This window comes from Phacochoerus africanus, chromosome 7 (genome assembly GCF_016906955.1).
Source record: "Phacochoerus africanus isolate WHEZ1 chromosome 7, ROS_Pafr_v1, whole genome shotgun sequence".
Classification (NCBI taxonomy): Eukaryota; Metazoa; Chordata; class Mammalia; order Artiodactyla; family Suidae; genus Phacochoerus; species Phacochoerus africanus.
Window position 1 is genome coordinate 83,983,662 of NC_062550.1, and position 12,500 is coordinate 83,996,161.

The 12,500-nt window shown below is 42.7% G+C and overlaps 1 protein-coding gene across 1 annotated transcript in view; it reads right to left on the reverse strand.

Moving 5' to 3' along the window:
• Positions 1-12,500, reverse strand: part of TXNRD1 (thioredoxin reductase 1) — a 64,353-nt gene that overhangs the window by 24,632 nt on the left and 27,221 nt on the right. The window contains exons 5-9 of the mRNA XM_047788130.1: positions 7,100-7,242; positions 6,598-6,713; positions 4,802-5,027; positions 2,283-2,375; positions 1,628-1,704 (exon numbers count right to left, since the gene is read on the reverse strand). Coding sequence (XP_047644086.1) covers positions 1,628-1,704; positions 2,283-2,375; positions 4,802-5,027; positions 6,598-6,713; positions 7,100-7,242 — 655 coding nt within the window. The remainder of the gene's footprint in view (positions 1-1,627; positions 1,705-2,282; positions 2,376-4,801; positions 5,028-6,597; positions 6,714-7,099; positions 7,243-12,500) is intronic.

Sequence of the window (12,500 nt, forward strand, 5' to 3'; positions counted from 1 at the left end):
CCTTAACCCACTGAGCAAGGCCAGGGACGGAACCCAAGTCCTCATGGATACTAGTCAGGTTTGTTACCGCTGAGCCATGACAGAAACTCCAATTTTATTTTATTTTATTTATTTATTGCTAGTAGGTTATTTAGATGGTGGAATGTCTGGTCTGCTGAATCTTTTTTTTTTTTTTTTTTTTGCTTTTTAGGGTGGCACTTGCAGTACATGGAAGTTCCCAGGCTAAGGGTCAAATCAGAGCTACAGCTGCCGGCCTACGTCACAGCCACAGCAGCCCTGGAACCCCGACCCACTGAGCCGGGCCAGGATAAAACCTGCATCCTCATGGATACTAGTCAAATTCGTTTCCGCTGCACCATGATGGGAACTCCCTGGTCTGCTAAATCTTACCAGATCTCCTCGACTCCCCTGCCTCTCCAAGGCAAGGGAAAAATAACAATAGAAAAAACAAAATTCTTCCCACTGAGACTAAGAAATCTCTTCTCCTTGAATAAATGTTAATCCCGGGGGCGGGGGAAGCCTGTGTTTTGAGTTTCCAAGACATCAATCCTTTCACAGCACTTGTTTGTTTTTACCTGGATATAAGAAGCTGATACTGGGAAATGCTTACTCCCATAAGCAGACAGCTGAGTCTCAATTATCCAGCGTAGTGGGGTAGGATTTTAACTTTTAAAACATCAAAGTTTTCATACTTGTAGTTATCACTAGAAAGGGAGTGACCACTCTAATGATTCTAAAACGTGGTTCAAATCTACATATTCGGAGTCCCATCGTGGCTCAGCGGAAACGAATCTAATAACCACGAGGACACAGGTTCCATCTCTGACCTGGCTCAGTGGGTTAACGACCTGGCACTGCCATGAGCTGTGGTGTAGGTCGCAGACGTGGCCTGGATCCCGTGTTGCTGTGGCTGTGGTATAGGCCAGTGGCCACTGCTCCGATTCAACCGCTAGCCAGGGAACCTCCATATGACGTGGGTGTAGCCCTTAAAAAAAAAAAAAAAAAAAAAAAAAACAAAAAAACCCCGCAAACCTACATAATCAATAAAGCTTTCAAAGCACATACCAGCAATTAACTGGGGAGTTGAACCTTTTTCTCTACACACGTACATTAAAGAAACAAAATGTGGTGTTCCCGCTGTGGCACAGCAGAAACGAATCCAACTGGTATCCATGAGAAGGCAGGTTTGATCCCTGGCCCCACTCAGTGGGTCAGGGATCTGGCGTTGCTGTGAGGTATGATGTAGTTCGCAGACAAGGCTTGGATCCCACGTTGCTGTGGCTGTGGTGTAGGCTGGCAACTGTAGCTCGGATCTGACCCCTAAACTGGGAACGTCCACATGCCGTGATGCAGCCCTAAAAGGACAAAAAAAAAAAAGAAACAAACAAACAGACAAAATCCAAGCCAGTGTACCTCTCATTTAGATTATGAAAGTTTAGAAAAACAAAACAAAACAAAAAAATAGGAAATATGGTGATTGGCACTGAAAGAAGAGTTTTCTAAGCTTAAAAAGGGAGTGCTCCAACTATGGTAAAAACCACCTTTCAAAATCTAAAACTCCAGTGTTAATCAATCTTATAAATAACTGAAATAGTATTTAAGAAGAAATAATAAAGCTTTTTCTTACTTTTCGTTTATCTCTACCCCCACAGTTTCTAAGCCAATATTTCTTGTGCAAGCATCTCTTCCTATTGCCAGCAATACCTGTAAAATTATTTATAGTAACTGTTAACAAAAAGAGCTTTGCAAGAGTTAATTTTATTTTTCTCTTTATTAAGCCAATCTCATTCATTTTCCAGACAAGAAAAGAAATATTCTATTAATAAAGTCAAGCAAAGTTTAAACAAATCAAAATCATTTAAATTAAATCTTCTAAACATGATATTGTAAAAATCCTTATCCATTTCTTAACAAAAGAAGGAGCTAACAATCCCTTAATAAATCTAGCCAAGTTAGAGACAAAGACAGCACAGCCTATGACTGAATTAAGTTATTCTTTTATTAGAGTGGTGGGCTGGGGAGATAAAAGAACATGGGGCAGAGAAATTCTAGCTCATTTAAAAATGCTGGTACCTTTTAATAGCCATTTGACAAACAATATTTAAGTTACAGTGGAGAACATATAAAGCCATCCCATTACCAAAACAGATTATAATATCACAAGTGATAAAGATATTAAGCTATATCTTAAGAAATAATTGGAACAGAACCAAGACAACCCAGCTAACATCTAATGAGAACGTTATCTGCTTACTGAAGTATGACTGAGGTCCAGTCCTTACCGTATTATACTCTCCTTCGATGGTTTCGTCACTGTTAGTGGCCTTAGCTGTCACCCTGAGTCGGCCTGGCATCCCCGCTTCGATTTGTTCAACCTACAAAAAGAGACAGAGTTTTACTCCATGATAAAGATGCCAAGGTGGACACTTATGTCCCCTCCTTCTGTCTGGTTAACACACAAAATCTGGTTAAATCTGGATAAAACACAAAATCTGGCTTGAAAGGTCTTTTAGGGCCCATTTCCTTCACATTAACATCATGAGGATGACAAGTGATTATTTTATTTATTCTCTTCTTTCTTGCTGCTTAATGTTTGCTAGAGGGGCTTCCCTTCAAATAGTTCTTAAACAGAGTAACATTCAGAGGTGTTCCCGTGTGGCTCAGCGGAAAGGATAAGGATCTGGTGTTGTCTCTGCAGTGGCGTGGGCACGGCCAAAAGGAAAAAAAATTCAGAGAAAAGCAGGAAAGGAAAAAGCTAGAGAAAGCACACTATAATCTCTAAAGTTAAACTAATGACTTACTGGTTCTCCCAGGCTCCTATCTTGTGAATGACCCAGAACCATTAACCTCCTGATGCTCACATTCAGATTCTCTTTTGACTACAAGTGTTCAGTTTGGTCAACGAAAGACAGACATGGGAATAGATCAATCATGATATAGTTGACTGGAAAGCCCTAAAAATCCTACGGGGTGAAAAGGTACACATGTTTATCATAACTAGGGGTTGCCTTCATTTGCAGAGGATGTAGGGAGAGAAAAGCAAGCCCTGGTGCTTGTGCTACAGCAAATGAGACCGAGTATCTTAACGTACTACACAGAGGTGTCAATAACCCACAGACCGGGCAACATTGACTTAGAATTGCTCTCACCTGCAGGCTTCTGCAAGCATGTGCTTATTAACCTTTCATGACTCTGAATGACAACCGAATCATGGGTTTCTGTAAAATATTTACTGGCAGAAGCCCATAAAATCATCTGCAATTTCTACTCTACTTTTAAAATACAATATAGTCTGTATGGAAAAACCATGAAGAATCCTTTTCAACATCAACAAACAGCAAAGATTCCCTTCTAAAATTCACTTCCTTTCTTATCTCATAGTTAAGCCTCTTTGAACACACAGGAGATCTCTTTCCTATATAATTTAAATGAAAATATTCTAACTTTTGGAGATGAATTGGTCCACAGCTTAGATTTGCTTTGAAATGGTTAAGAGCCTCATCCCACCTCGAACTCCTCCCTGCCTTACTTCTGGGTTCCGGCAGGCCCTCCCCATACCCAGAGCACTTTCTGCTTTTAAAACAGCTTTATCCCCAGAGCCTTTGTGCACGTGCTGTTATACTTTGTCTAAAAGACATGCCCTCCCTCCTCTCTGCAGAAGGCCTCTTCCACCAGGTCACTTCGTCATACAGCCAGCGTTCACCTGCCTATGGGGATCAGGGATACCATGGCGACCCAAGCACAGGGTTACGTACACAGATTCAGGTTCACTCCACTAGGGATGATCCACCACGATCTCAAAGGGGCCCCCAACGCCTCGAATGTTAAGATGTTACAAAGGGAGGTGTTACTTTTCTACCAGTACAGCGGCATATACACACAGCTTTGGCTTCCTAATCATAAGCCTAATGCTTACGCAATTCTCACAGGACCCTGAGCTAAGTGCTATCTATTATCATCATTTCACAGAAGAACTGAGGCTCAGGGAAGTTAAGTAATTCTCCTAGAGTCATACAGAAAGAAACTGGCAGAACAGTATTTGAACCCAGGTCATTCTGATCCCCACTCATGCTATTATCTACTAGCATCAAGAGATTCACGGTCCTGCAAGGAACCTGTGATTAACCATTAAGCAATTTTTAAAATAACAGCTAAATTCCCTTAATCTTAACAAAATAGTCCCATCCACACTTGCACCAAAGGAAACTGTCAGAGATATGCAAGAGATTCTGTCACTCTAGTTCATTAAAACATGTGTGATAATGTTAACACGTCCCAAATATAACTTGGTATTATTCAGCATTTTCAAAAGAAGATAAAATGAACAAAAAAGGCCAGCCCACATAAAATTAGATAATCGTTCCCAGGGAAGTCAGGATAATACAGTGCATCTGTGGACTACACGGTATATACAGGAGGAATGCCTTACAGAAAGAAAAAAGAAAAAGAAAACAGTCTAGTCTGAAACTCTTATCTAAATCACTGGTGTATATATAAAGAAACAAGTGACCGAAGACAATAAAATAATGGAATTCATAATGACAAGCTTTAAACAGAAGAGAGCTGAAGGTGGTAAAGTTAAGAAGGGAAGGAAATTATTAAAAATAAGAAATAAGAAGAAAGCGATTTAGATGGAAAGAAAGTATAAGCTCATGCTCCTAAATCCCAGAGTTGAGGAATTACAGCATTCCCAATGGTTGTTAATGCTGAAAGGATGGATGCTTCCGCCCCCACCCCAACTCTCTCCCGGGCCTTTTAACATGAGTACACAATTAGCAAGCTTACAGGCAGCCCCACTTACTTTTATTGGTACAAACTGTCTTATAAACTTGACACCGTGTTCTTCCATATGTTCACCGATTTTGTTGGCCATGTCCTGGTCAAATCCTCTCAGGAGAATGGACCGTACCATAACAGTGACATCTAAACCGATGCCGGCAAGAAATCCAGCACATTCCAAAGCGACATAGGATGCTCCGACCACCAGGGTCTTACCCGGGCAATAAGGTAAAGAGAAAAGATCATCACTGAAAAAAAATTTTTTTGGAAAAAGGAAGAAAAGAAAGAAAAGAAAAATGTTCATAAGTGAATAATGACCAAATCAAAGTAAACATTTTTACTTTCTGAAGAACAAGACACTTTTAAAATTAAAAATACTCAATTTAGCTCCACACATACTATTTGAGGAATTTTTTTTTTTTTTTTGGTCTTTTTGTCTTTTTGTCCTTTTAGAGCCGCATCTGCGGCATATGGAAGTTCCCAGGCTAGGGGTCAAATCAGAACTGTAGAGCTGCTGGCCTACACCAGAGCCACAGCAGGGTGGGTTCTGGGCTGTGTCTTTGACCTACACCACAGGCCATGGCAATGCTGGATCCTTAACCCAGTGAGCGAGGCCAGGGATCAAACCTGCATCCTCATGGATGCTAGTCGGGTTCGTTAAATGTTGTGTCACAATGGGAACTGCTGAGGAATTTTTATAAGGTCTCAGACATGCTGTCTTTCTTGCTGCTCAGTTGCTTTGGGAGCTGCTCAAGCTACCTGGGCTGAGCACAGCAAACCACACCACTCATGTTTGTCCAACAAATTTACTTTGTACTGTTCAGAATAATTTTCCATTTACATGCTTAAAATCATACATCTGCAAACCCAAACCCCACCCTCATCCACAACAACAATGATCAAGTGTGGGAAGAGAGGTGGGGGAAAAACTTACAACGTGGAGGTTTTGTAATATAAAACACAACTATAAAAAGTAAAACCTGGAGTTCCCGTCGTGGCGCAGTGGTTAACGAATCCGACTAGGAACCATGAGGTTGCGGGTTCGGTCCCTGGCCTTGCTCAGTGGGTTAACGATCCGGCATTGCCGTGAGCTGTGGTGTAGGTTGCAGACGCGGCTCGGATCCCACGTTGCTGTGGCTCTGGCGTAGGCCGGTGGCTACAGCTCCGATTCGACCCCTAGCCTGGGAACCTCCATATGCCGCGGGAGCGGCCCAAGAAATAGCAACAACAACAACAAAAAGACAAAAAAAGACCAAAAAAAAAGGAAAACCTGACAAAAATCTTCTAGTACTGTGAAAGATACAAGACACAGGAGATGATAAAAGCAGTGTTGGGGAAGGAGTTTCTTTAAAATATGAGAAGGGAGCTCAGCCAAGACAGAAATAACAAGAGCTGCCGTCTGAGCTGCCTCCAAGGAGTAACATCAAGATTTTAAATAAAGAGGCCTAAAAATGCGTTATTTATCACACAATCACAAAATCAGAAAGTCCCGGGCAAAAAGCAGCCAAGAAGACTATCAGCACTGTCTTAATCACTTGATAACTCAAAACACCCGAGCAAGAGTGTCACCACTGCTATCACTTGATGGGCCAGGATAAGCCACACAGCAAAACTTTCCTGCTCGACTCACTGATTTTAGAAGGTCCCTCCACACTGACACTGTGACCATTCAAACAGCAGTGAGTAACAAGGGCAAGTAGTCCCTTGTCCCTTGGGGCAAAAATGTGATGAAAAACTTAAGTTGCACAAAAAGGATTAAACGGGTTTGGAATAAAAAGCAGCAGCATCGATCCCCTTTGTCCTGCAGCCTGCCCTTACCTGCTGATGCAGTACTCCTTGTCACCAGGGATACCCAAATAGCGCGGCCTTTCACCAGTGGCAATGAGAAATCTCTCTGCTGAATAAATTTTTTCTTTGCCTTTGTTATTTGTTGCCTATAAAGGAACCAATATATCAATTTTTTAAGACGTTATTATCCTTTAGAACAGTAAACATTATAATTAGAAAGGCTGATCATCACATTGTCCAATTTGACCCTTACAAAAACTGGCTGATGCAGTAAGAAAGAGCTAAGTCTCTGAGTAGTTAAGGGACTTGCTCAAGGTCACAATGCCAGAAGTAGCAGAACCAACCCCCAAATCCATTACTACACCCTAAGAGAAAGTCCCCAAGAAATGACGGCAAAATCACCATGCTGGATGGTCTGGGTCACAGTGGCTATAACCTTTATTAGAATAATCACCTTCTCTTTTCCTCCCCGACCCCCAACCAAAGCTAAAAACACAAACAAAAGAAGCTTCTTAGGCTGTGACACAATTACCTTAATTCTGTGAGGCCCAACAAACTGCCCATAGGCATTCTCATAAGTGACTTTTTTCTCCCGCAGAGCCACGCGGTAGCCCCAGTTCAGAGAGCCAATGTGATTCTGCACAGCTTCTGTCATTCTTTCCCAGTCGTGTTTAACTGCATGGGAAAAAAAGACACAATGTTTAGTTTTTCAACTGCCTGGCAGATATCATTTCTCAGTAACTATTTAGTCTAAAAGAGAAAGTCTTTCATTCTAAGCACATAAATAACCTTTTCATCTTCAAATATTTTTCCCTTTTAAAAAAACTACCATACGATTAAACAGTGCAAAAATTATGGCAAGTCGTGAAGACTAAAATAACCATACTCAACCTTTTTTCTTCATTATCTAGAAATGAACAGGAATTTCACCTTGGCTTGTTAACACTGATTGGTAAAGAGATGCTTAGGTAAAGACTGGAATTCTGAACGCATATCAATTACAAGGGATTCTGATGTAGCCAGGTTTGGAGCTACTGCACAGTAAGTAATACTGTCTAGATCAGAGGCGGGCAAACTAAGGCCCCACCAGTCAGATCTGGCCTATCACCTTTTCTGTAAATAAAGCTTTACTGAAATCCAACCACGACCATTCACTTTCATACTGTCTAAGGCTGCTTTCGTGCTACAATGGCAGAGTTGAGGAGCTGTGACATATGCTACATGGCCCACAAAGCCCAAAATATTTACTATCTGGCACCTAACGGAAAAAGCTGATCCCTGGTCTAGACAGAGAAGTTTAAGAGTCTGTCTCACTGCCTCCCAAACTCCCCATCTCACCAAAGAAAGAACAGAAAATTTAAATTTGACCATAAAATGAATCCTTTGAGCCAAGGCATTAATACAATATTAAATTTCAAAGGATGAAAATCAATTATTTGTCATTCACTCATTAATAACTTCAACAATGACCAGAGAAGAGAATGGGACATAGGTCAAATATGCTCTGGTAGAAGAAGGCACGTTTCTGGGGAAGCTGTGGTCTGGAAGGAGGGACAAGAGAATCCACATAAATGGAAAGCCTCTGGCACAGAAATGAGCAGGCTGAGTCTCAGAGTCAGGGTTAAACAGCTTGGCCAAGCAGGAAGCACTGATATCAACTCTATGAGAGCCAACGGCCAGCCTCTGGAAGTGGGAATGACAGCCACAGAAACTGCTGTGTGGCCTCCTGGAGAACAGATGATAGAGATTCAATCCACGGAATCATAAAATGTTAGAACTGAAGCAAACCTTCAGAGAGCAGTGCAATTGGGGAAAAAAGGGGCGGTGGGGGAGAGACTGTGAAGGCCACTGTGGTCATGAGGTCAAGGAGAACTGGGTGCTGGGGCGTGGGGGGGACACTGTGGGGACCCTTGACCAACCGTTCGTCTGGCCACTGTCTACCGCCACTATAAAAAGCAGAGGCAGGCTCAGTGCGTGAAGGATTCATCACTGCCACAAGCTGCAGTGTAGGTCATGGATGCAGCTCGGACCCCATGTGGCTATGGCTGTGGTAGAGGCCAGCAGTTCCATCTCCAATTAGACCCCTAGCCTGGGAACTTCTGTATGCTGCAGGTGCAGCCCTAAAAAGAACAAAAAAAAAAATGTATGGGGGAAAAAAAAAGAGGCAAGAAAAAAAAAAAGAAGAGGCAGAACTCACTGTTTCCCCACAAAGAATGGAAAAGAATAGAGTAACACTCCCCTGTGCCAATCGTCTAGCTACAACAATTACCAACATTTTACTAATCTCATTATATGTATGTTTCTCATTTTTACTAGGATATTTTAATTAAATCTCAGACATCATTTTATTGGTGGTGGTTCTGGTTGTCGCTGTAACTAAGGGATGCTAAATATCCACTACAGTTCCTTTCAACTAGGAGCTGTCCAGCACCACGTGCCAACAGGGTCCCCAGGGAGAACCAGCGACAAGATCAAAGGCAAGACTCACTTCTCGAACTTTACAGGGGTACAAGTACTAAGCAGATTCTACTCCACCAATCCTACAGGAGATACCGCACTCTAAAAGAAGATACAGTTGGGACTAAATAATAGTACCTACCAGTAAATTAAGTTATTTCAATGACAGAAATTCAAATTCAACCTTAATTCTGTTGAAGCCTTTCTTTGTAACAGTCAGGCCCCATCTGATTTCCAAAGTCCTCAAACCTTTCTCTACAAGTTCCTTCATCCTCTGGTTCAGTAGGCAGTCACCAATCACCTAACACCAAAGTGGCTCAGGGAGAAGAAATTTAACAGTTGCAGTCCGACACCTTGGGATTTAGTATCCAGGCACTCTAGCTGCTCCTACAGCCCTGATCTTGCATCCCATTCTGAGAACCGAGTTTCTGTCTTATTAAATCCAAATTCCTACTTCATGTGCAACTGGTGGTAACTGAATCTTTGGTGGACTGTGGGTGGTAACATGCCCAGAACCCCAGTCCTCTAGGGCTGCCCTGCCTTCCGGTAATGCCCCAAATCCACTGCCTTCCTGCATTCCCAAACACTACCTGGGCACTCCGCGTCTCCACTCAGCCCATCTGCTGGCACAGCCCCAGCATTCCCTCTAGGCCTCCTGATTCCTCTGGCCTGGTCTACCAGTTGCAATCCGATGCTGAGTCTCTGCAATGTAGATTCTAGCTGGCTAGGCAGGACCCGTACTTCACCTGGGTGTACCCTTATACCCACCTCAGCAGCAGGGCCTTAAGCCAACCCTCTGATGCTCCTGATCTGCCCGCCTCCCATTACACACCCCTAGATTCTATCAAAGCAATCAGACAGAGCTACCTAGCATCCTTACATCTTCACTGCACCTGTCATCTGCACCTCAAAGCACCTGAAGGGGCACAAATTACTTCAGTATATACACAGGGAAGTGAAGGATCGATGTCCAGGGCCACACATGGACTCATGGCAGCACAGACACACTGTATGTGAACTATCAGGTGTGTAGTAGGAAGAGTACGCGCGTCCAAAAACTCTCCAAGCCCCCGACTGCAAGCCTGCTTTCTCTGTAATGACAATGGGATTCTAAAACTTCCCAAATGATTAATTTTTTAAAGGCACGCTTAATTCTTAAATCAAGTAGATAAATCTGAAAAAAATATGAAGCTAATAAATCTTCCAGAAAGGTCCAATTCATCCAAGTTCCAAGACTGAGCTCAAATAATTTTCTCGGCACAGTGTCAGCTTGGCGCTTTCAGGAGAAGGGCAGATCACAGGCTGAGTCCTGGCTGTGTCCTTCCCTCACCACGAGGCAGATCCAGCTGTGCTGCCTGACCCAGGTTCCTTCCGCCCTCACCACACTCCCAGCTATTTACAGTGTCAGAGGAGACAGTTTTCTAAGAAAACTGGAGCACAGTTCTTTGGGCAAGGACATGAGATGAGATGTGTTTCTATCTGAAAAATACAAAATAGGCCTTCATGCTTCATCTCTGGGTGACATGGATCAGCAGTCTCTAGGGGTTTCTCACTTGAAAAATACACCTCCAAGTTTCTTTCTTCCTCTAAGACCTAATGACAAAGGAACATTTGTCTAAATCTGCATGCCTCACCACAAGCATTTCGGCACAAAGGGGAGGGAGGCAGCCACTGCTCCCTCAGCGCTGGATCCTGGCAGACGCGGCAGGCCGCTGCCATGAAGCCCAGCTCTGGCTCCCACAGCGAGGCCACAGCCTGCTCCAGAGGCCCAAGGCTTAGTGAGAAAAGCAAAAGGTAATAAACAAGCCACCAGGCATCCATTTAGGAAGAGTGGAGGGATTTAAACAGAGGGCACAGCTCTTCAAACAGCCCTTGTCAAAGACTTTGGAATTGCTGCTGTGGACAAACGTGTGCAGGAGGCGAAAGGTAATAAAACCACCAAGGTATTAAAGTCTGGAAAAGGGGAAGGAACACAAAAGAGCTAAAAACTGTTAAATTCATTAAATAAATAATTTCTCTATGGAGAGACAAAGAAGACAGCTTTGGTCTTGGTTCAAGTTTTAAAACCTCATGAAATTCAGGGAGCTTCTGCTGGTTTTAATATGCAGATCTGGATTATGATGGCAGCTTTTTTACTGCCTCAGTTGCTATATGCTTATTAGTTCCTTGTTATATACCTTAGAAGTAAATTCATCAAAAATAAGCATAGCCAGTGCTCATTACTGTCACATGACAGCTACATACATATTCTCCTGCTGGAAAGAAGATTTGTCAATTAACCAAACTATATTTCACCATCCAACTGATCACTGAATTTATTAGAATCATACTTCATTGACTTTATTAATAAAATTCATTCAGCAGAGGCCTATACTTGTTTCTTAAAGATTCTCAAGACCCACGATATATTTTTTTACATTTCTCACCAAGTTAAGCTATTCTGTTCTACCTACTTCATTTTCCATAAAAGTTGATTATTTATATATTTATCTTATTATTATTTTTTTGTCTTTCCAGGGCCACATTCATGGCATACGGAGGTTCCCAGGCTAGGGGTCTAATCGGAGTTGCAGCTGCCGGCCTACGCCACAGCCACAGCCACACCAGATCCGAGCTGCATCTGTGACCCACACCACAGCTCACGGCAACGCCGGATCCTTAACCCACTGAGCCAGGCAGGGATTGAACCTTTGTCCTCATGGATACTAGTTAGATTCGTTTCCACTGAGCCATGAACTCCAGGTTGATAATTTAAAGCTAATACCAACTAGTATAATATACCAATTTGAGTCCTAAACCTTATGTGAGTGAATAAAATTTGTGTGACTCTTGAGGTCTAGCTCCCCAGAACTGTGGAAACCGTACTACTGTATAAATCAAAATTTGCTTAGAAATCCTTTTTCTTCCAAAAAATTCTAGACTTTTTCAGATTAGTATTCTTGCTACCTGTCCTTCTCTTTAAGAAGAAACTAATTTGGTTCAAATGTACAATTTCTAGAGTTCCCGCTCTGGTGCAGAGCGGCTCAGGTTGCTGCTGAGACAGGAATTTGATTACCAGCTCAGTGCAGTGCGTTAAGGATGTGGCGTTGCCACAGCAGTGGTATAGGTCACAGCTGCAGCTCAGATTCAATCCTGGGCCCAGGAACTTCCATAAGCCAGGGGTGTGCCCCCCCCCCCAAAAAAAATATATACAAAAATTCCTGTAAGATGCATAATTGTTTTTCTACAACCCATTAAAGAACCAAGAAAAGTGCTTGGCAGAGCCTACTCCATTCACTGAAACTCTAAATGAAAGAATTAACAGAATCAAGTCCAGGAGGAAGGGACAGGAACTAACACGGTTTGAGCGGTGTCTATTTTAACTGCACTGCTGTATTTAATCCTCACCCCACAGGCAGCACACAGCAGAGTCAGAGTCAGTGCCCAAGTCTGTCTACTCAAACAACCTACACTCTGATGGGTCAGGTAGGCTGGGT